Source organism: Oncorhynchus kisutch, unplaced genomic scaffold (assembly GCF_002021735.2).
Source record: "Oncorhynchus kisutch isolate 150728-3 unplaced genomic scaffold, Okis_V2 scaffold1510, whole genome shotgun sequence".
NCBI lineage: Eukaryota > Metazoa > Chordata > Actinopteri > Salmoniformes > Salmonidae > Oncorhynchus > Oncorhynchus kisutch.
In genome coordinates, this window is record NW_022263455.1 from 32,501 (window position 1) to 54,807 (window position 22,307).

The 22,307-nt window shown below is 50.1% G+C and overlaps 2 protein-coding genes and 1 long non-coding RNA gene across 3 annotated transcripts in view; all 3 read left to right on the top strand.

The window, feature by feature from the left end:
- Positions 1-2,603, top strand: part of LOC116366500 (atherin) — a 9,649-nt gene extending 7,046 nt beyond the window's left edge. The window contains exons 5-6 of the mRNA XM_031818606.1: positions 1-55; positions 2,255-2,603. The exon at positions 1-55 is cut by the window's left edge and continues 60 nt beyond it. Coding sequence (XP_031674466.1) covers positions 1-55; positions 2,255-2,395 — 196 coding nt within the window. The 3' untranslated portion in view covers positions 2,396-2,603. The remainder of the gene's footprint in view (positions 56-2,254) is intronic.
- Positions 2,604-8,553: 5,950 nt separating this feature from the next.
- Positions 8,554-9,303, top strand: LOC116366499 (uncharacterized). Its single transcript, XR_004208292.1, has 2 exons — positions 8,554-8,950; positions 9,050-9,303. It is a non-coding gene; the product is annotated as an uncharacterized LOC116366499 (long non-coding RNA).
- A 1,860-nt stretch (positions 9,304-11,163) lies between these two features.
- On the top strand, positions 11,164-19,904 carry LOC116366501 (transitional endoplasmic reticulum ATPase). Its single transcript, XM_031818607.1, has 6 exons — positions 11,164-11,590; positions 12,719-12,830; positions 16,369-16,541; positions 17,632-17,774; positions 18,681-18,811; positions 19,863-19,904. Exons 1-6 carry the CDS (start codon positions 11,568-11,570, stop codon positions 19,887-19,889), a joined length of 609 nt encoding a protein of 202 aa, XP_031674467.1. The 5' UTR covers positions 11,164-11,567; the 3' UTR covers positions 19,890-19,904.
- The last annotated feature ends 2,403 nt before the right edge of the window (positions 19,905-22,307 follow it).

Genomic DNA, 22,307 nt, shown 5'->3' on the forward strand with positions numbered 1-22,307 from the left:
CTGTTATTTCACGACAGCAGGGTTTGCAGAACAGGCCTTAGCCTTCAGGACTCAGGTGAGAAGAGACAGACAGCAGGGTTTGCAGAACAGGCCTTAGCCTTCAGGACTCAGGTGAGATGAGACAGACAGCAGGGTTCCAGAACAGGACCCTTAGCCTTCAGGACTCAGGTGAGATGAGACAGACAGCAGGGTTTGCAGAACAGGCCTTAGCCTTCAGGACTCAGGTGAGATGAGACAGACAGCAGGGTTCCAGAACAGGCCTTAGCCTTCAGGACTCAGGTGAGATGAGACAGACAGCAGGGTTTGCAGAACAGGCCTTAGCCTTCAGGACTCAGGTGAGATGAGACAGACAGCAGGGTTCCAGAACAGGCCTTAGCCTTCAGGACTCAGGTGAGATGAGACAGACAGCAGGGTTCCAGAACAGGCCTTAGCCTTCAGGACTCAGGTGAGATGAGACAGACAGCAGGGTTCCAGAACAGGCCTTAGCCTTCAGGACTCAGGTGAGATGAGACAGACAGCAGGGTTCCAGAACAGGCCTTAGCCTTCAGGACTCAGGTGAGATGAGACAGACAGCAGGGTTCCAGAACAGGCCTTAGCCTTCAGGACTCAGGTGAGATGAGACAGACAGCAGGGTTCCAGAACAGGCCTTAGCCTTCAGGACTCAGGTGAGATGAGACAGACAGCAGGGTTCCAGAACAGGCCTTAGCCTTCAGGACTCAGGTGAGATGAGACAGACAGCAGGGTTTGCAGAACAGGCCTTAGCCTTCAGGACTCAGGTGAGATGAGACAGACAGCAGGGTTTGCAGAACAGGCCTTAGCCTTCAGGACTCAGGTGAGATGAGACAGACAGCAGGGTTCCAGAACAGGCCTTAGCCTTCAGGACTCAGGTGAGATGAGACAGACAGCAGGGTTCCAGAACAGGCCTTAGCCTTCAGGACTCAGGTGAGATGAGACAGACAGCAGGGTTTGCAGAACAGGCCTTAGCCTTCAGGACTCAGGTGAGATGAGACAGACAGCAGGGTTTGCAGAACAGGCCTTAGCCTTCAGGACTCAGGTGAGATGAGACAGACAGCAGGGTTTGCAGAACAGGCCTTAGCCTTCAGGACTCAGGTGAGATGAGACAGACAGCAGGGTTCCAGAACAGGCCTTAGCCTTCAGGACTCAGGTGAGATGAGACAGACAGCAGGGTTCCAGAACAGGCCTTAGCCTTCAGGACTCAGGTGAGATGAGACAGACAGCAGGGTTCCAGAACAGGCCTTAGCCTTCAGGACTCAGGTGAGATGAGACAGACAGCAGGGTTCCAGAACAGGCCTTAGCCTTCAGGACTCAGGTGAGATGAGACAGACAGCAGGGTTCCAGAACAGGCCTTAGCCTTCAGGACTCAGGTGAGATGAGACAGACAGCAGGGTTCCAGAACAGGCCTTAGCCTTCAGGACTCAGGTGAGATGAGACAGACAGCAGGGTTCCAGAACAGGCCTTAGCCTTCAGGACTCAGGTGAGATGAGACAGACAGCAGGGTTCCAGAACAGGCCTTAGCCTTCAGGACTCAGGTGAGATGAGACAGACAGCAGGGTTTGCAGAACAGGCCTTAGCCTTCAGGACTCAGGTGAGATGAGACAGACAGCAGGGTTTGCAGAACAGGCCTTAGCCTTCAGGACTCAGGTGAGATGAGACAGACAGCAGGGTTCCAGAACAGGCCTTAGCCTTCAGGACTCAGGTGAGATGAGACAGACAGCAGGGTTCCAGAACAGGCCTTAGCCTTCAGGACTCAGGTGAGATGAGACAGACAGCAGGGTTTGCAGAACAGGCCTTAGCCTTCAGGACTCAGGTGAGATGAGACAGACAGCAGGGTTTGCAGAACAGGCCTTAGCCTTCAGGACTCAGGTGAGATGAGACAGACAGCAGGGTTCCAGAACAGGCCTTAGCCTTCAGGACTCAGGTGAGAAGAGACAGGCAGCAGGGTTCCAGAACAGGCCTTCAGGACTCAGGTCAGATGAGACAGACAGCAGGCCTTCAGATCACCAGGGAGCATCAGAGATTCAGCAATCACACCTGTCAACCCTTTAGCAGTGTGACATTGTTGTATTTACTGTGTCGTTACTGTATTGGGTAACTACTATGTGTCTTATCTAGATCTACTTACTATGTAACTACTCCGTGTACCTACTATATTATAACTTTATAACTAAATATATTATCTCTCTCTCTCTCTCTCTCTCTCTCTCTCTCTCTCTCTCTCTCTCCACCCAATCAGGAGATAGATGGGAAGTCCCTCCTCCTGATGCAGCGTAACGATGTCCTGACAGGCCTCTCAATCAGATTAGGCCCCGCCCTGAAGATCTATGAGCGCCATGTGAAGGTTCTGCAGAGAACACACTTTGAAGAGGACGACTGACTTTACCTGGAGAGAGAGACACACACACTCCTCCTCCTCTCTCAACTTTAACTACGGAACATTCCAATCCCCAAACCCTGACCCCTGAACTCTAAACTGACCAACCCTCTCTAGGCCCCAACTCTCACATCAACTCTCCTCTCCTCCTTCATCCATCTCTCCTCTCACATCCCTCTCTCCAGGCCACAACTCTCCTCTCACAACCCCCTCTCCTGGACTCAACTCTCCTCTCCTCCTTCATCCCCCTCTCCTGGACTCAACTCTCCTCTCCTCCTTCATCCATCTCTCCTCTCCTCCTTCATCCATCTCTCCTCTCACATCCCTCTCTCCAAGCCACATCTCTCCTCTCACATCCCCCTCTCCAAGCCACATCTCTCCTCTCACATCCCCCTCTCCTGGACTCTACTCTTTGGGAGAGAACACGTAGAGAGAGAGAGAGAAGACAATGGAATAGAGAATCCTTGGATTTTTCCCTGAGGATGTTTTGAAGGACAGACCACCAAACAGAGACGAAGAAGAATTAAGGAAATAGGGAAAGAGAGAGAAGAGAAGAAGAGAAGAGGAATTAAGGAAATAGGGAAAGAGAGAGAAGAGAAGAAGAGAAGGTGATGCTATTGAATGTGTTTAACAGGCTTTGGTCTGGCATGTGTTTATTTGAGGTAAAGTTCTGCTTTGACCTTTGAACCTTTTTGAAGGACATTAGCTGCTGCTTTAGACTCCTGAACAATCAACCAATCACCTGATCAGTGGCTGTCAGTGAAACATTGGCTTCATTCCAATTCTCCATGACAATCAACCAATCACCTGATCAGTGGCTGTCAGTGAAACATTGGCTTCATTCCAATTCTCCTGGACAATCAACCAATCACCTGATCAGTGGCTGTCAGTGAAACATTGGCTTCATTCCAATTCTCCTGGACAATCAACCAATCACCTGATCAGTGGCTGTCAGTGAAACATTGGCTTCATTCCAATTCTCCTGAAGTGTGTCCATGTACCCCCTGGTGGATTTAGAAGGCATGGAATGGTTTCAGTATATGGTGGCCACTGTGTCCACCTGGCTGAAGGGATCCTCCTCACTCAGATCACAGATCCAGGATCAGCGTATCCTCCCCATATCCAATAGGGGTTTTACAAGCAAAACTGATCATAGATCAGTGTCTAAAGACAACGACATAAACTGGTCTTTTAATAGTTCCTTTTGATTGTTTAAGGAAAACTTCATCCTCCTCTGAGTGTCCCGACTGGCACCCTTTATAGTGCATTGCTTCTGACCAGGACCTATAGGACTCAGTGCACTGCTTCTGACCAGGGCCTATAGGACTCAGTGCACTGCTTCTGACCAGGGCCTATAGGACTCAGTGCACTGCTTCTGACCAGGACCTATAGGACTCAGTGCACTGCTTCTGACCAGGGCCTATAGGACTCAGTGCACTGCTTCTGACCAGGACCTATAGGACTCAGTGCACTGCTTCTGACCAGGACCTATAGGACTCAGTGCACTGCTTCTGACCAGGACCTATAGGACTCAGTGCACTGCTTCTGACCAGGACCTATAGGACTCAGTGCACTGCTTCTGACCAGGACCTATAGGACTCAGTGCACTGCTTCTGACCAGGGCCTATAGGACTCAGTGCACTGCTTCTGACCAGGGCCTATAGGACTCAGTGCACTGCTTCTGACCAGGGCCTATAGGACTCAGTGCACTGCTTCTGACCAGGACCTATAGGACTCAGTGCACTGCTTCTGACCAGGGCCTATAGGACTCAGTGCACTGCTTCTGACCAGGGCCTATAGGACTCAGTGCACTGCTTCTGACCAGGGCCTATAGGACTCAGTGCACTGCTTCTGACCAGGGCCTATAGGACTCAGTGCACTGCTTCTGACCAGGACCTATAGGACTCAGTGCACTGCTTCTGACCAGGACCTATAGGACTCAGTGCACTGCTTCTGACCAGGACCTATAGGACTCAGTGCACTGCTTCTGACCAGGACCTATAGGACTCAGTGCACTGCTTCTGACCAGGGCCTATAGGACTCAGTGCACTGCTTCTGACCAGGACCTATAGGACTCAGTGCACTGCTTCTGACCAGGACCTATAGGACTCAGTGCACTGCTTCTGACCAGGGCCTATAGGACTCAGTGCACTGCTTCTGACCAGGGCCTATAGGACTCAGTGCACTGCTTCTGACCAGGGCCTATAGGACTCAGTGCACTGCTTCTGACCAGGGCCTATAGGACTCAGTGCACTGCTTCTGACCAGGGCCTATAGGACTCAGTGCACTGCTTCTGACCAGGACCTATAGGACTCAGTGCACTGCTTCTGACCAGGGCCTATAGGACTCAGTGCACTGCTTCTGACCAGGACCTATAGGACTCAGTGCACTGCTTCTGACCAGGACCTATAGGACTCAGTGCACTGCTTCTGACCAGGACCTATAGGACTCAGTGCACTGCTTTTGATCAGGGCCTGTAGGACTATATATTGCCCTGGTCAAAAGTAGTGCACTAGGAAATAGGGTGCATTTGGGACGCAGTCTGAGTCACCTACTAGGATGCAGGGCAGTGTTCAGGAGTGTCGACAGTGAGCAGCACCTGCGTAACCTCACAGACAGGAAGTCAGTGAGCAGCACCTGTGTAAACTCACAGACAGGAAGACAGTGAGCAGCACCTGCGTAACCTCACAGACAGGAAGTCAGTGAGCAGCACCTGTGTAACTCACAGACAGGAAGACAGTGAGCAGCACCTGCGTAACCTCACAGACAGGAAGACAGTGAGCAGCACCTGTGTAACCTCACAGACAGGAAGACAGTGAGCAGCACCTGTGTAACCTCAGACAGGAAGACAGTGAGCAGCACCTGTGTAACCTCACAGACAGGAAGACAGTGAGCAGCACCTGTGTAACCTCACAGACAGGAGGACAGTGAGGAGCACCTGTGTAACCTCACAGACAGGAAGTCAGTGAGCAGCACCTGTGTAACCTCACAGACAGGAAGTCAGTGAGCAGCACCTGTGTAACCTCACAGACAGGAAGACAGTGAGCAGCACCTTCATTCAGAACAACCTTTGGTCCGACAGAAAACGAACATTCATTCAAACCATTATGCAACCTCTCTGTTGGAGTTGGAGGCTGGGGATATTAAGAGGCTGGGGACGATGTTGACATTGGAAGACTTTGTAATCTTTCTGTTGGAGTTGGAGGCTGAGGGACATTAAGAGGCTGGGGGGCTGGGACATTAAGAGGCTGGGGGGCTGGGACATTAAGAGGCTGGGGACGATGTTGACATTGGAAGACTTTGTAACCTCCGGACTAAACTGTTGTTGTTGTTAGCAGGTACTATGTGGTTTTATAACACGGTCTATGGGTTGTTTAGAACAAACAGTGGACCTCTAAGATGATAGAGGGAGAGAGAGACACGGGACCAGAACAGGACAGTTTTTTGTGTCCGTGCTTTTTTTGGGGGGGGGGAAATGTAAAGGATAGATTTTATACAAAAGTGAAGCCGCTTTAAATACCCAAAACCCCTTGTCCCCTGAGCCTAAGGCTTCCCAATCCCAAACATATACCCAGCCCTGCCCAGCCTCCACCCTCACTTCAGCTGGTCTAACCTATTCCTGACAGGATATACCCAGCCCTGCCCAGCCTCTACCATCACTTCAGCTGGTCTAACCTATTCCTGACAGGATATACCCTGCCCAGCCTCTACCATCACTTCAGCTGGTCTAACCTATTCCTGACAGGATATACCCTGCCCAGCCTCTACCATCACTTCAGCTGGTCTAACCTATTCCTGACAGGATATACCCAGCCCTGCCCAGCCTCTACCATCACTTCAGCTGGTCTAACCTATTCCTGACAGGATATACCCTGCCCAGCCTCTACCCTCACTTCAGCTGGTCGAACCTATTCCTGACAGGTCTGGGAAAATAACAGGAGAAATGTGATGACTAAATCACCAGAGAACTGGGGAGAAAATAGGAGTCAACGTCGTAAACTGAATGACATACAATGAGTGGACAAAACATTAAGAACACCTTCCTAATATTGACTTGCACCCCTCCCCCTTTCCCCCTCAGAACAGCCTCAATGTGTCGGGGTATAGACTCTACAAGGTGTTGAAAGTGTTCCACAGGGATGCTGGCCCATGTTGACTCCAATGCTTTCCACAGTTGGCAAGTCGGCTGGATGTCCTTTGGGTGGTGGACAATTCTTGATACACACGGGAAACTGTTGAGCGTGAAAAACCCAGCAGCGTTGCAGTTCTTGACACAACGGTGCACCCGTCACCTACTACCATACCCACTACCATACCCACTAATATACCCACTACCATACCCCCTACCATACCCACTAATATACCCACTACCATACCCACTAATATACCCCCTACCATACCCACTACCATACCCACTACCATACCCCCTACCATACCCCCTAATATACCCACTACCATACCCACTACCATACCCACTACCATACCCCCTACCATACCAACTACCATACCTACTACCATACCCCCTACCATACCCACTACCATACCTACTACCATACCCCCTACCATACCCACTACCATACCCCCTACCATACCCACCACCATACCCCCAAGTGTCAATGGCTTTTATTGACAATTTACATGAAGTTGATGCAAAGAGTCAATATTTGCAGTGTTGACCCTTCTTTTTCAAGACCTCTGCAATCCACCCTGGCATGCTGTCAATTAACTTCTGGGCCACATCCTGACTGATGGCAGCCCATTCTTGCATTATCAATGATTAGAGTTTGTAAGAATTTGTGGGGTTTTATTTGTCCACCCGCCTCGAGGTTTGACCACAAGTTCTCAATGGGATTAAGGTCTGGGGAGTTTCCTGGCCATGGACCCAAAATATTGACGTTTTGTGCCACTTTTGCTTTATGGCAAGGTGCTCCATCATGCTGGAAAAGGCATTGTTCGTCACCAAACTGTTCCTGGATGGTTGGGAGAAGTTGCTCTCGGAGGATGTGTTGGTACCATTCTTTATTCATGCCTGTGTTTTTAGGCAAAATTGTGAGTGAGCCCACTCCCTTGGCTGAGAAGCAACCCCACACATGACTGGTCTCAGGATGCTTTACTGTTGGCATGACACAGGACTGATGGTAGCGCTCACCATGTCTTCTCCAGACAAGCTTTTTTCCGGATGCCCCAAACAGTCGGAAAGGGGATTCATCAGAGAAAATGACTTTACCCCAGTCCTCAGCAGTCCAATCCCTGTACCTTTTGCAGAATATCAGTCTGTCCCTGATGTTTTTTCTGGAGAGAAGTGGCTTCTTTGCTGTCCTTCTTGACACCAGGCCATCCTCCAAAAATCTTCGCTTCACTGTGCGTGCAGATACACTCACACCTGCCTGCTTCCATTCCTGAGCAAGCTCTGTACTGGTGGTGCCCAGATCCCGCAGGTGAATCAACTTTAGGAGACGGTCCTGGCGCTTGCTGGACATTCTTGGGCGCCCTGAAGCCTTCTTCACAACAATTGAATCGCTCTCCTTGAAGTTCTTGATGATCCTATAAATGGTTGATTTAGGTGTAATCTTACTGGCAGCGATATCCTTGCCTGTGAAGCCCTTTTTGTGCAAAGCAATGATGACGGCACGTGTTTCCTTGCAGGTAACCGTGGATGACAGAGGAAGAACAATGAGTTCAAGCACCACCCTCCTTTGGAAGCTTCTAGTCTGTTATGCGAACTCAATCAGCATGACAGAGTGATCTCCAGCCTTGTCCTCGTCAACACTCACACCTGTGTTAACAAGAGAATCACTGATATGATGTCACCTGGTCCTTTTGTGGCAGGGAAGAAATGCAGCGGAATTTTTTTGGGGGGGGGATTCAGTTCATTTGCATGGCAAAGAGGGACTTTGCAATCAATTGCAATCAATACACTGATTGAAATGGACTTAACAAGAGACGTCAATAAGGGATCATAGCTTTCACCTGGGGCGGCAGGGAGCCTAGTGGTTAGAGCATTGGACTAGTAACCAAAAGGTTGCAAGATTGAATCACCGAGCTGACAAGGTCAAAATCTGTCCTTCTGCCCCTGAACAAGGCAGTTAACCCACTGTTCCTAGGCCATCATTGAACATAAGAATTTGTTCTTAACTGACTTGCCTGGTTAAATAAAGGTGAAATAAATGGCATTGAAAGAACAGGTGTTCATAATGTTTTGCACACTCAGTGTATATGTAAATAATCTAAAGGAAATGTAAACAAACATTGAAATAAATGTAAAGCCCATTGAAGCGAATGTAATGCATTTCACCACAGGGTATTACACCTGTCAAATTAATCAATCACTCACCACCAGCATTTACTACAGGACAGAGTTCACGTCTCCGTGTTTCACAGCTGTGTTGTGATTGGATACGTTTTGCAGTTCTGGGCTCTCATTGGATGAGTTTGGCAGTTGTAGGCTTTCATCTCACACTGTGTCAATTGTTCCCATTGAGTTTTTGTTGTAAATTGACGTCAGCTGTTACTGTGTCAGACTGTCCTATTAGGTCTCTGTTCTGACTGTCCTAGCAGGTCTCTGTTCTGACTGTCCTAGCAGGTCTCTGTTCTGACTGTCCTAGCAGGTCTCTGTTCTGACTGTCTTGCAGGTCTCTGTTCTGACTGTCCTTGCAGGTCTCTGTTCTGACTGTCCTTGCAGGTCTCTGTTCTGACTGTCCTTGCAGGTCTCTGTTCTGACTGTCCTTGCAGGTCTCTGTTCTGACTGTCCTTGCAGGTCTCTGTTCTGACTGTCCTAGCGGGTCTCCACACCATTCTGGGAGTACTATTCTGTCTGTAAAGTCAAATCCCCTGGTTGCTCGTTTTATGTTTTCTATTGTAAACAATGAGATGCTTTTGGAATAAAAGTCTAAAGAAAAACATTCCAGTTAGCTACAGCTGTACCGCTGTGTGACTCTGTACTGCTGTGTGAATCTACCGCTGTGTGACTCTGTACCGCTGTGTGACTCTGTACTGCTGTGTGAATCTACCGCTGTGTGACTCTGTACTGCTGTGTGACTCTGTACTGCTGTGTGACTCTGTAACGCTGTGTGACTCTGTACCGCTGTGTGACTCTGTACCGCTGTGTGACTCTGTACCGCTGTGTGACTCTGTACTGCTGTGTGACTCTGTACCGCTGTGTGACTCTGTACTGCTGTGTGACTCTGTACCGCTGTGTGACTCTGTACTGCTGTGTGACTCTGTACCGCTGTGTGACTCTGTAACGCTGTGTGACTCTGTACTGCTGTGTGACTCTGTACCGCTGTGTGACTCTGTACTGCTGTGTGACTCTGTACCGCTGTGTGACTCTGTACCGCTGTGTGACTGTACCGCTGTGTGACTCTGTACTGCTGTGTGACTCTGTACTGCTGTGTGACTCTGTACCGCTGTGTGACTCTGTACCGCTGTGTGACTCTGTACCGCTGTGTGACTCTACCGCTGTGTGACTCTGTACCGCTGTGTGACTCTGTACCGCTGTGTGACTCTGTACCGCTGTGTGACTCTGTACCGCTGTGTGACTCTGTACCGCTGTGTAACTCTGTACCGCTGTGTGACTCTGTACTGCTGTGTGACTCTACCGCTGTGTGACTCTGTACCGCTGTGTGACTCTGTACCGCTGTGTGACTCTGTACTGCTGTGTGACTCTACCGCTGTGTGAGTCTGTACCGCTGTGTGACTCTGTACCGCTGTGTGTGACTCTGTACCGCTGTGTGTGACTCTGCTGCCGGTCGCACATCTCAAACTGTCCATTACCAATATCAGAACATGGTACTAACCTGTCTATTACCAATATCAGAACATGGTACTAACCTGTCTATTACCAATATCAGAACATGGTACTAACCTGCCCATTACCAATATCAGAACATGGTACTAACCTGCCCATTACCAATATCAGAACATGGTACTAACCTGCCCATTACCAATATCAGAACATGGTACTAAACTGTCCATTACCAATATCAGAACATGGTACTAACCTGCCCATTACCAATAGCAGAACATGGTACTAACCTGCCCATTACCAATATCAGAACATGGTACTGTCCATTACCAATATCAGAACATGGTACTGTCCATGACCAATATCAGAACATGGTACTGTCCATTACCAATATCAGAACATGGTACTGTCCATTACCAATATCAGAACATGGTACTAACCTGTCCATTACCAATATCAGAAAATGGTACTAAACTGTCCATTACCAATATCAGAACATGGTACTGTCCATGACCAATATCAGAACATGGTACTAAACTGTCCATTACCAATATCAGAACATGGTACTAACCTGCCCATTACCAATATCAGAACATGGTACTAACCTGCCCATTACCAATATCAGAACATGGTACTAACCTGCCCATTACCAATATCAGAACATGGTACTAACCTGCCCATTACCAATATCAGAACATGGTACTGCCCATTACCAATATCAGAACATGGTACTGTCCATTACCAATATCAGAACATGGTACTGTCCATTACCAATATCAGAACATGGTACTGTCCATTACCAATATCAGAACATGGTATGAGTATGGTAGTGTTTGTGTGTGGAGTTAGGGAGTAACGGGGAGTGTCTGGCCGGGAGGAGAGGAAGGTGGGGGCATATGGCATGATATCTGTTCAGCACTGGGCCACTTTCCAGAGTATGTGAAGGGGGGGGGGGTCGAGGTGGGACGGGGAGGGAGGGAGGAGAGACGCTCAACAAGGGGGAGGGAGGCAGAGAGAGGGACTTTCCCTAGACAGACCTGACCCCCAGCCACAGAGAACACCGTCTGCAGAGAGAGAAGACCAAACTACTGAGCTCTACCTCAGAGATATCCAGGAGAGACCAGAACTAAAGACTCAGGACTAGACCCAGAATCCAGGACCCAACACCTAGGACCCAGGGCTCTTTAACTAGGCCCAGGACTCTGACCCAAACCCAACACCCAGACCCAGGACTAGACCCAGACATCCAGGACCCAACACCTAGGACCCAGGGCTCTTTAACTTGGCCCAGGACTCTGACCCAAACCCAACACCCAGACCCAGGACTAGACCCAGACATCCAACCCCAGAACCAGGGAGAGACCAGGGTACTCTGACCCATAAAGGATCTAGGAGCGGGTTCTGTTACACAGGAACTCTCCATACCCAGCCATGCCTGCCCCTGGAGGAACAGAGTGAGTAATACAACTGTGTTATAACTAGCTTAACTAAATCACCAGGGTAACAGAGTACTATAACAGTGTTATAACTAGCTTAACTAAATCACCAGGGTAACAGAGTACTATAACAGTGTTATAACTAGCTTAACTAAATCACCAGGGTAACAGAGTACTATAACAGTGTTATAACTAGCTTAACTAAATCACCAGGGTAACAGAGTACTATAACAGTGTTATAACTAGCTTAACTAAATCACCAGGGTAACAGAGTACTATAACAGTGTTATAACTAGCTTAACTAAATCACCAGGGTAACAGAGTACTACAACAGTGTTATAACTAGCTTAACTAAATCACCAGGGTAACAGAGTACTATAACAGTGTTATAACTAGCTTAACTAAATCACCAGGGTAACAGAGTTCTATAACAGTGTTATAACTAGCTTAACTAAATCACCAGGGTAACAGAGTACTATAACAGTGTTATAACTAGCTTAACTAAATCACCAGGGTAACAGAGTACTATAACAGTGCTATAACTAGCTTAACTAAATCACCAGGGTAACAGAGTACTATAACAGTGTTATAACTAGCTTAACTAAATCACCAGGGTAACATTCATTAGGTATCAAACGGACTGGCACGACCTGAACTTGTCCAATAAGAAACACTCACATTTGTTTTTCATTTGCTAAGTTGTGCACTAATGACTATGACCCAGGTTTCCATTCTGCCCTTGGTCTTATTATATCCATGAAGCAATAAGGGCTGAGATGAGGCCAGGACAGGTCTGTCCTCTACTCTTTGTAAACAGAGCTGTAGACTGGGCTACATTCAGATCATCGTCACATGGAGAAACAGGAGCTATGTGGGGCAAGTGTGTGTGTGTGTGTGTGTATGTGTGTGGGTGTGTGATTCTGTGGGTGGGTGATTCTCTGTGTGTGTGTCATTCTGGGTGTGTGTGTGTGTGTGTGTGTGTGTGTGTGTGTGTGTGTGTGTGTGATTCTGTGTGTGTGTGTGTGTGTGATTCTCTGTGTGTGTGTGTGATTCTCTCTGTGTGTGTGTGTGTGTGTGTGTAACTGTATGTGTGTGTGTGTGTGTGTGATTCTGTGTGTGTGTGTGTAACTGTATGTGTGCTGGTAGTCCTAAGGGGGAGGATTTCTCCACTGCTATCCTGAAGCAGAAACACAGACCCAATAGACTGGTGGTGGATGAAGCCCACAATGAAGACAACAGCATCGTCAGCCTCTCACAGGTGTGTTGCCAGTCTCAGCTGTGTGTGTTACCAGTCTCAGCTGTGTGTGTTACCAGTCTCAGCTGTGTGTGTTGCCAGTCTCAGGTGTGTGTGTTGCCAGTCTCAGCTGCGTGTGTATCCAGTCTCAGCTGTGTGTGTGTTGCCAGTCTCAGCTGTGTGTGTGTTACCAGTCTCAGCTGTGTGTGTTACCAGTCTCAGCTGTGTGTGTTACCAGTCTCAGCTGTGTGTGTTACCAGTCTCAGCTGTGTGTGTTACCAGTCTCAGCTGTGTGTGTTACCAGTCTCAGCTGTGTGTGTTACCAGTCTCAGCTGTGTGTGTGTTACCAGTCTCAGCTGTGTGTGTGTTACCAGTCTCAGCTGTGTGTGTGTTACCAGTCTCAGCTGTGTGTGTTGCCAGTCTCAGCTGTGTGTGTTGCCAGTCTCAGCTGTGTGTGTTACCAGTCTCAGGTGTGTGTGTTGCCAGTCTCAGCTGTGTGTGTTACCAGTCTCAGGTGTGTGTGTGTTGCCAGTCTCAACTGTGTGTGTTGCCAGTCTCAGCTGTGTTTGTTGCCAGTCTCAGCTGTGTTTGTTGCCAGTCTCAGCTGTGTGTGTTGCCAGTCTCAGGTGTGTGTGTTACCAGTCTCAGCTGTGTGTGTTGCCAGTCTCAGGTGTGTGTGTTACCAGTCTCAGGTGTGTGTGTTGCCAGTCTCAGCTGTGTGTGTTACCAGTCTCAGGTGTGTGTGTTGCCAGTCTCAGCTGTGTGTGTTGCCAGTCTCAGCTGTGTTTGGTGCCAGTCTCAGCTGTGTGTGTTGCCAGTCTCAGGTGTGTGTGTTACCAGTCTCAGCTGTGTGTGTTGCCAGTCTCAGGTGTGTGTGTTACCAGTCTCAGCTGTGTGTGTTGCCAGTCTCAGCTGTGTGTGTTGCCAGTCTCAGCTGTGTGTGTTGCCAGTCTCAGGTGTGTGTGTTGCCAGTCTCAGGTGTGTGTGTTGCCAGTCTCAGGTGTGTGTGTTGCCAGTCTCAGGTGTGTGTGTTGCCAGTCTCAGGTGTGTGTTGCCAGTCTCAGGTGTGTGAGGTGTGTGTATTACCAGTCGCAGGTGTGTGTATTACCAGTCGCAGGTGTGTGTATTACCACTCTCAGGTGTGTGTATTACCAGTCTCAGGTGTGTGTGTTACCAGTCTCAGGTGTGTGTGTTACCACTCTCAGGTGTGTGTATTACCAGTCGCAGGTGTGTGTATTACCAGTCGCAGGTGTGTGTATTACCACTCTCAGGTGTGTGTATTACCAGTCCCAGGTGTGTGTGTTACCAGTCTCAGGTGTGTGTGTTACCACTCTCAGGTGTGTGTATTACCAGTCGCAGGTGTGTGTATTACCAGTCGCAGGTGTGTGTATTACCAGTCGCAGGTGTGTGTATTACCAGTCTCAGGTGTGTGTTACCAGTCTCAGGTGTGTATTACCAGTCTCAGGTGTGTGTTGCCAGTCTCAGGTGTGTGAGGTGTGTGTATTACCAGTCTCAGTTGTGTCTGTGTGTTACCATAATTTAAAATGTATGGCATATTTTTGGGGGGGAGGGGGTCACTGAACTACACACAATACCCCATCCTGTCAAAGTGGAATCGTTTTTCTAAATGTTTACTAATTCATTCAAAATGAAAGATGAAATATCTTGAGTCAATAAGTGTTCAACCCCTTGGTTATGGCAAGCCTATGTTTGAATGACTACCTCACCCCACACATGCTGTTATCTGTAAGGTCCCTCAGTCGAGCAGTGAATTTCAAACACAGATTCAACCACAAAGACCAGGAAGGTTTTCCAATGCCTTGCAAAGAAGAGCACATATTGGTAGATGGGTAAGCATTTCAAAAAGCCAACATTGAAAGTCCCTTTCAACATGGTGAAGTTATTAATTACACTTTGCATGGTGTATCAATACACCCAGTCACTAGAAAGATACAGGCGTCCTTGCCAACTCAGTTGCCGGAGAGGAAGGAAACCGCTCAGGGTTTTTCACCAATGGTGACTTTAAAACAGTTACAGAGTTTAATGGCTGTGATAGGAGAAAACTGAGGATGGATCAACAACATTTTAGTTAGTCTGTACAGAATAAAAAGATTCCAAAACATGCATTCTGTTTGCAACAAAGCACTGAAGTAATACTGCAAAATATGGCAAAGCAATTCACTTTTTGTCCTGAATACAAAGTGTTATGCTACACAACACATCACTGAGTACCACTCTCCATATTTTCAAGCATAGTGGTGACTGCATCATGTTATGGGTATGCTTGTAATCATTAAAGACTGGGGAATTTTTCAGGATAAAAAATCTACGGAATGGAGCAAAGCACAGGCAACATCCTAGAGGAAAACCGGGTTCAGCCTGCTTTCCACCAGACACTGGGATATTAATTCACCTTTCAGCAGGACAATAACCTAAAACACAAGACCAAATCTACACTGGAGTTGCTCACCAAGAGTGGCAGAGTTACAATTTTGATTTAAATCGCATTGAAAATATATGGCAAGATGTGAAAATGGTTGTATAGCAATGAACAACAACCAATTTGACAGAGCTTGAAGAATTTTGAAAAGAATAATGTGCAAATGTTGCACAATCCAGGTGTGCAAAGCTCTTAGAGATTTACCCAGAAAGACTCACAGCTGTAATCGCTGCCAAAGGTGCTTCTACAAATTATTGACTCAGGGGTGTGATATTTCTGTATTTCATTTTCATTAATTTTGCAAACGCCACACTTTTTTTTGTCATAATGGGGTAATGTGTGTAGATGGTTGAGAAAAAAATGCTATTTAATCCATTTTGAATTCTGGCTGCAACACAACAAAGTGTGGAATAAGTCAAGGCACTGTGTCTCCAGTCTCCAGCGTGTGTATTACTTCCTGTGTCTCCAGTCTCCAGCGTGTGTATTACTTCCTGTGTCTCCAGTCTCCAGCGTGTGTATTACTTCCTGTGTCTCCAGTCTCCAGCGTGTGTATTACTTCCTGTGTCTCCAGTCTCCAGCGTGTGTATTACTTCCTGTGTCTCCAGTCTCCAGCGTGTGTATTACTTCCTGTGTCTCCAGTCTCCAGCGTGTGTATTACTTCCTGTGTCTCCAGTCTCCAGCGTGTGTATTACTTCCTGTGTCTCCAGCGTGTGTATTACTTCCTGTGTCTCCAGCCTCCAACGTGTGTATTACTTCCTGTGTCTCCAGCGTGTGTATTACTTCCTGTGTCTCCAGCGTGTGTATTACTCCCTGTGTCTCCAGCGTGTGTATTACTTCCTGTGTCTCCAGTCTCCAGCGTGTGTATTACTTCCTGTGTCTCCAGTCTCCAGCGTGTGTATTACTCCCTGTGTCTCCAGTCTCCAGCGTGTGTATTACTTCCTGTGTCTCCAGTCTCCAGCGTGTGTATTACTTCCTGTGTCTCCAGTCTCCAGCGTGTGTATTACTTCCTGTGTCTCCAGTCTGCAGCGTGTGTATTACTTCCTGTGTCTCCAGTCTCCAGCGTGTGTATTACTTCCTGTGTCTCCAGTCTCTAGCGTGTGTATTACTTCCTGTGTCTCCCAGGCGAAGACAGAGGAGCTGCAGTTGTTCCGTGGCGACACGGTGGTCCTGCGGGGGAGGAAGCGGCGTGAGACGGTGTGTATCGTGTTGACAGACGACACCTGTCCAGACGAACGCGTCCGCATGAACCGCGTCACACGCAACAACCTGAGGGTACGCCTCGGTGATGTCATCAGGTAGGCTACTGTACTGATCACCTGTGTGATGTCATCGGGTAGACTACTGTACTGATCACCTGTGTGATGTCATCGGGTAGACTACTGTACTGATCACCTGTGTGATGTCATCGGGTAGACTACTGTACTGATCACCTGTGTGATGTCATCGGGTAGGCTACTGTACTGATCACCTGTGTGATGTCATCGGGTAGACTACTGTACTGATCACCTGTGTGATGTCATCGGGTAGACTACTGTACTGATCACCTGTGTGATGTCATCGGGTAGACTACTGTACTGATCACCTGTGTGATGTCATCAGGTAGGCTACTGTACTGATCACCTGTGTGATGTCATCGGGTAGACTTCTGATTAGAGATATACAATTCCGGTAAGTTTTCCAGGTTTTCCAGACATCCTGGTCGGAGGATACCAGGAAGGTTCTAACCAGGATTTCTGGGAAATTTGGGAAATGCCTGTGTGCTAACTCTATATGGATGCAGGTAGGAAGCCTAGCAGTTAAGAGCCATTGGCTTTTAACCAACAGGTCGCTGGTCCGAATCCCCGAGACGACTAGGTGAAAAGTCTGTCTAAAAAAAATCACATTGAATGCTGATGTGCCTTTGAGCCTTTGAGCAAGGCACTTAACCCTGGTTCCTCCTGTTAGTCACTCACAGCATCTGCAAAATGACTAAAGAGTAAAATGTCTGCTTACTCTGAACCGGATTACATTTACATTTTAGTCAGTCACAAATTGAGTCTATTTTTGGCCTAAAAAGCACTTTCAATGACGATTCTCTGTGTGTGTGTGTGTGTGTGCGTCTGTGTGTGTCTGTGTGCGTGTCTGTGTGTGTCTGTGTGCGTCTGTGTGCGTGTGTGTGTCTGTGTGTGTCTGTGTGTGTGTGTGTGTGTCTGTGTGTGTGTGTGTGTGTGTGTGTGTGTGTGTGTGTGTGTGTGTGTGTGTGTGTGTGTGTGTCTGTGTGTGTGTGTGTGTGTGTGTCTGTGTGTGTGTGTGTGTGTGTCTGTGTGTGTGTGTGTCTATGTCTGTGTGTGTGTGTGTCTGTGTGTGTCTGTGTGCGTGTGTGTCTGTGTGTGTGTGTGTGTCTAGTGTCCATGCATGCCCAGATGTGAAGTACGGCGTGCGTATCCATGTCCTGCCGATAGATGACACCATCGAAGGGTTAACGGGAAACCTGTTTGACGTCTTCCTGAAACCCTATTTCTTGGAAGCCTATCGGCCTGTACACAAAGGTACTCATGACTGTTGTACAAAAAGGTAGACCGACCCTACTGGCCCTTACACAAAGGTACTCATAACTGTTGTACAAAAAGGTAGACCGACCCTACTGGCCCTTACACAGAGGTACTCATAACTGTTGTACAAATAGGTAGACCGACCCTACTGGCCCTTACACAGAGGTACTCATAACTGTTGTACAAATAGGTAGACCAACCCTACTGGCCCTTACACAGAGGTACTCATAACTGTTGTACAAATAGGTAGACCGACACTACTGGCCCTTACACAGAGGTACTCATAACTGTTGTACAAAAAGGTAGACTGACCCAACTGGCCCGTACTCATAACTGTTGTACAAAAAGGTAGACTGACCCTACTGGCCCTTACACAGAGGTACTCATGACTGTTGTACAAAAAGGTAGACCGACCCAACTGGCCCTTACACAGAGGTACTCATAACTGTTGTACAAAAAGGTAGACCGACCCTACTGGCCCTTACACAGAGGTACTCATAACTGTTGTACAAATAGGTAGACCAACCCTACTGGCCCTTACACAGAGGTATTCATAACTGTTGTACAAAAAGGTAGACCGACACTACTGGCCCTTACACAGAGGTACTCATAACTGTTGTACAAAAAGGTAGACCGACCCTACTGGCCCTTACTCAAAGGTACTCATAACATTGTCTATGAATTGTTTATATAACATATAACGTATTATATAACTTCTGATATTCCATCAAGTGGTTCTAACTTTTTCTAACATTTCTGACATTCTATAATCTGGTAGCAAGACTTGTAGTCCTACAGCTGATAATGAATTACAACACTGTAATTCAACTAGCAGTTCACTATTTGTAAGTAGCTGTTTAGTTGTTAGTTGTTGAGTAACTGTCATCATTGTTGTGTGGCTAGGCGACATCTTCCTGGTGCGAGGGGGCATGCGGGCAGTGGAGTTCAAGGTGGTGGAGACAGACCCCGCCCCCCACTGCATCGTCGCCCCGGATACCGTCATCCACTGCGAGGGACAGCCAATCAACAGAGAGGTCTCTTTGTAAAATCACACATTTTATTGAATTGGGCCAAAACAAACTCTACAACAGGGGAGTCCAACTCATTCCATGGAGGGGCCCAGTGTCGGCTGGTTTTGGTGTCTTCTTTTAAGACCTAGACACCCAGGTGAGGAGAGTTCCTAACTAATTCATTACAAGCACAAGGGATCAAGTAAACCTACAGGCACAGACACACGGTCTACTGGAACCTACAGGCACAGACACACGGTCCACTGAACCTACAGGCACAGACACACGGTCCACTGGAACCTACAGGCACAGACACACGGTCCACTGGAACCTACAGGCACAGACACACGGTCTACTGGAACCTACAGGCACAGACACACGTCCACTGGAACCTACAGGCACAGACACACGGTCCACTGGAACCTACAGGCACAGACACACGGTCCACTGGAACCTACAGGCACAGACACACGGTCCACTGGAACCTACAGGCACAGACACACGGTCCACTGGAACCTACAGGCACAGACACACGGTCCACTGGAACCTACAGGCACAGACACACGGTCCACTGGAACCTACAGGCACAGACACACGGTCCACTGGAACCTACAGGCACAGACACACGGTCCACTGGAACCTACAGGCACAGACACACGGTCCACTGGACCTACAGGCACAGACACACGGTCTACTGGAACCTACAGGCACAGACACACGGTCCACTGGAACCTACAGGCACAGACACACGGTCTACTGGAACCTACAGGCACAGACACACGGTCCACTGGAACCTACAGGCACAGACACACGGTCCACTGGAACCTACAGGCACAGACACACGGTCCCACTGGAATTGAGTTTGACAACCCTGCTCTAAAATGTTGTTAACATTTCCCAAGCTGAATGTCTGACTGAATGATTGACAGCATGTTGTACCTGTGAGGGTCTCATATTGTCTTCCCTTGCCCCTCCCCCTGCCCCTGATGGGTCGAGGAGGAAAGTCTGAATGATTGACAGAATGTTCTCCCTGTGAGGGTCTCATATTGTCTTCCCTTGCCCCTCCCCCTGATAGGACGAGGAGGAGAGTCTGAATGATTGACAGAATGTTCTCCCTGTGAGGGTCTCATGTTGTCTTTCCCCTGCCCCTGATGGGTTCGAGGAGGAGAGTCTGAATGATTGACAGAATGTTCTCCCTGTGAGGGTCTCATGTTGTCTTTCCCCTGCCCCTGATAGGACGAGGAGGAGAGTCTGACTGACGTAGGCTATGATGACATTGGAGGTTGTCGTAAACAGTTAGCTCAAATCAAAGAAATGGTGGAGCTTCCTCTCAGACATCCTGGACTATTCAAGGCTATAGGAGTCAAGGTGATATATCCATCCCTCTATTTATACCTCTATCTGTCTGTTCTGTCCGTCCATCCACCCATCCCATTTCAAAGCTCCCGAGTGGCGCAGCGGTCTAAGGCACTGCATCTCAGTGCTAGAGGCGTCACTACAGACCCTGGTTCGATCCCGGGCTGTTTTACAACCGGCCGTGATATGGAGTCCCATAGAGCGGCGCGCAATTGGCCCAGCGCCGTCTGGTTAGGGGAGGGTTTGGGGTGGGTTTGGCCCAGCGCCGTCGGGTTAGGGGAGGGTTTGGCCCAGCGCCGTCGGGTTAGGGGAGGGTTTGGCCCAGCGCCGTCGGGTTAGGGGTGGGTTTGGCCCAGCGCCGTGGGTTAGGGGTGGGTTTGGCCCAGCGCCGTCGGGTTAGGGGAGGGTTTGGCCCAGCGCCGTCGGGTTAGGGGAGGGTTTGGCCCAGCGCCGTCGGGTTAGGGGAGGGTTTGGCCCAGCGCCGTCGGGTTAGGGGTGGGTTTGGCCCAGCGCCGTCGGGTTAGGGGAGGGTTTGGCCCAGCGCCGTCGGGTTAGGGGTGGGTTTGGCCCAGCGCCGTCCGGGTTAGGGGAGGGTTTGGCCCCAGCGCCGTCGGGTTAGGGGGTGGGTTTGGCCCAGCGCCGTCCGGGTTAGGGGTGGGTTTGGCCCAGCACCGTCCGGGTTAGGGGAGGGTTTGGCCCAGCGCCGTCCGGGTTAGGGGAGGGTTTGGCCCAGCGCCGTCCGGGTTAGGGGAGGGGTTTGGCCCAGCGCCGTCCGGGTTAGGGGAGGGTTTGGCCCAGCGCCGTCCGGGTTAGGGGAGGGTTTGGCCCAGCGCCGTCCGGGTTAGGGGAGGGTTTGGCCCAGCGCCGTCCGGGTTAGGGGAGGGTTTGGCCCAGCGCCGTCCGGGTTAGGGGAGGGTTTGGCCCAGCGCCGTCCGGGTTAGGGGAGGGTTTGGCCCAGCGCCGTCCGGGTTAGGGGAGGGTTTGGCCCAGCGCCGTCGGGTTAGGGGAGGGTTTGGCCCAGCGCCGTCGGGTTAGGGGAGGGTTTGGGCCCAGCGCCGTCGGTTAGGGGTGGGTTGGCCCAGCGCCGTCGGGTTTAGGGGAGGGTTTGGCCCAGCGCCGTCGGGTTAGGGGTGGGTTTGGCCCAGCGCCGTCCGGGTTAGGGGAGGGTTTGGCCCAGCGCCGTCGGGTTAGGGGTGGGTTTGGCCCAGCCGCCGTCCGGGTTAGGGGTGGGTTTGGCCCAGCGCCGTCCGGGTTAGGGGAGGGTTTGGCCAGCGCCGTCCGGTTAGGGAGGGTTTGGCCCAGCGCCGTCCGGGTTAGGGAGGGTTTTGGCCCAGCGCCGTCCGGGTTAGGGGAGGGTTTGGCCCAGCGCCGTCCGGGTTAGGGGAGGGTTTGGCCCAAGCGCCGTCCGGGTTAGGGGAGGGTTTGGCCCAGCACCGTCCGGGTTGGGGAGGGTTTGGCCCAGCGCCGTCCGGGGTAGGGGAGGTTTGGCCCAGGCCGTCCGGGTCGGGAGGTTGCCCGCGCCGTCCGGGTTAGGGGAGGGTTTGGCCCAGCGCCGTCCGGGTTATGGGAGGGTTTGGCCCAGCGCCGTCCGGTTTAGGGAGGGTTTGGCCCAGCGCCATCCGGGTTAGGGGAGGGTTTGGCCCAGCGCCGTCCGGGTTAGGGGGAGGGGTTGGCCCAGCGCCGTCCGGGTTAGGGGGGGGGTTTGCCCAGCGCCGTCCGGGTTAGGGGAGGGTTTGGCCCAAGCGCCGTCGGGTTGGGGAGGGTTTTGGCCCAGCGCCGTCCGGTTTAGGGGAGGGTTTGGCCCAGCGCCGTCCGGGTTAGGGGAGGGTTTGGGCCCAGCGCCGTCCGGGTTAGGGGTGGGTTTGGCCCAGCGCCGTCCGGGTTAGGGGAGGGTTTGGCTGGGGTAGGATGTCATTTTAAAATAAGAATTTGTTCTTAACTGACTTGCCTAGTTAAGTAAAAGGATTTTTTTTTTAAATCATTCATCCAGCCTCTCCTCCTCTCTCCTCTCCTCTCCTCTCCTCTCCTCTCCTCTCCTCTCCTCTCCTCTCCTCTCCTCTCTCTCCTCTCCTCTCCTCTCCTCTCCTCTCCTCTCCTCTCCTCTCCTCTCCTCTCCTCTCCTCCCTCCCCCTCCTCTCCTCTCCTCTCCTCTCCTCCCCCCTCT

Bases quoted from the DNA above. Each gene is read 5' to 3' on its own strand.
- LOC116366501 (XM_031818607.1), top strand. From the start codon at position 11,568: ATGCCTGCCCCTGGAGGAACAGA. The intron at 11,591-12,718 runs GTGAGTAATACA...GTGTGCTGGTAG, and splicing joins CCTGCCCCTGGAGGAACAGA to TCCTAAGGGGGAGGATTTCT. The intron at 12,831-16,368 runs GTGTGTTGCCAG...TGTGTCTCCCAG, and splicing joins GCATCGTCAGCCTCTCACAG to GCGAAGACAGAGGAGCTGCA.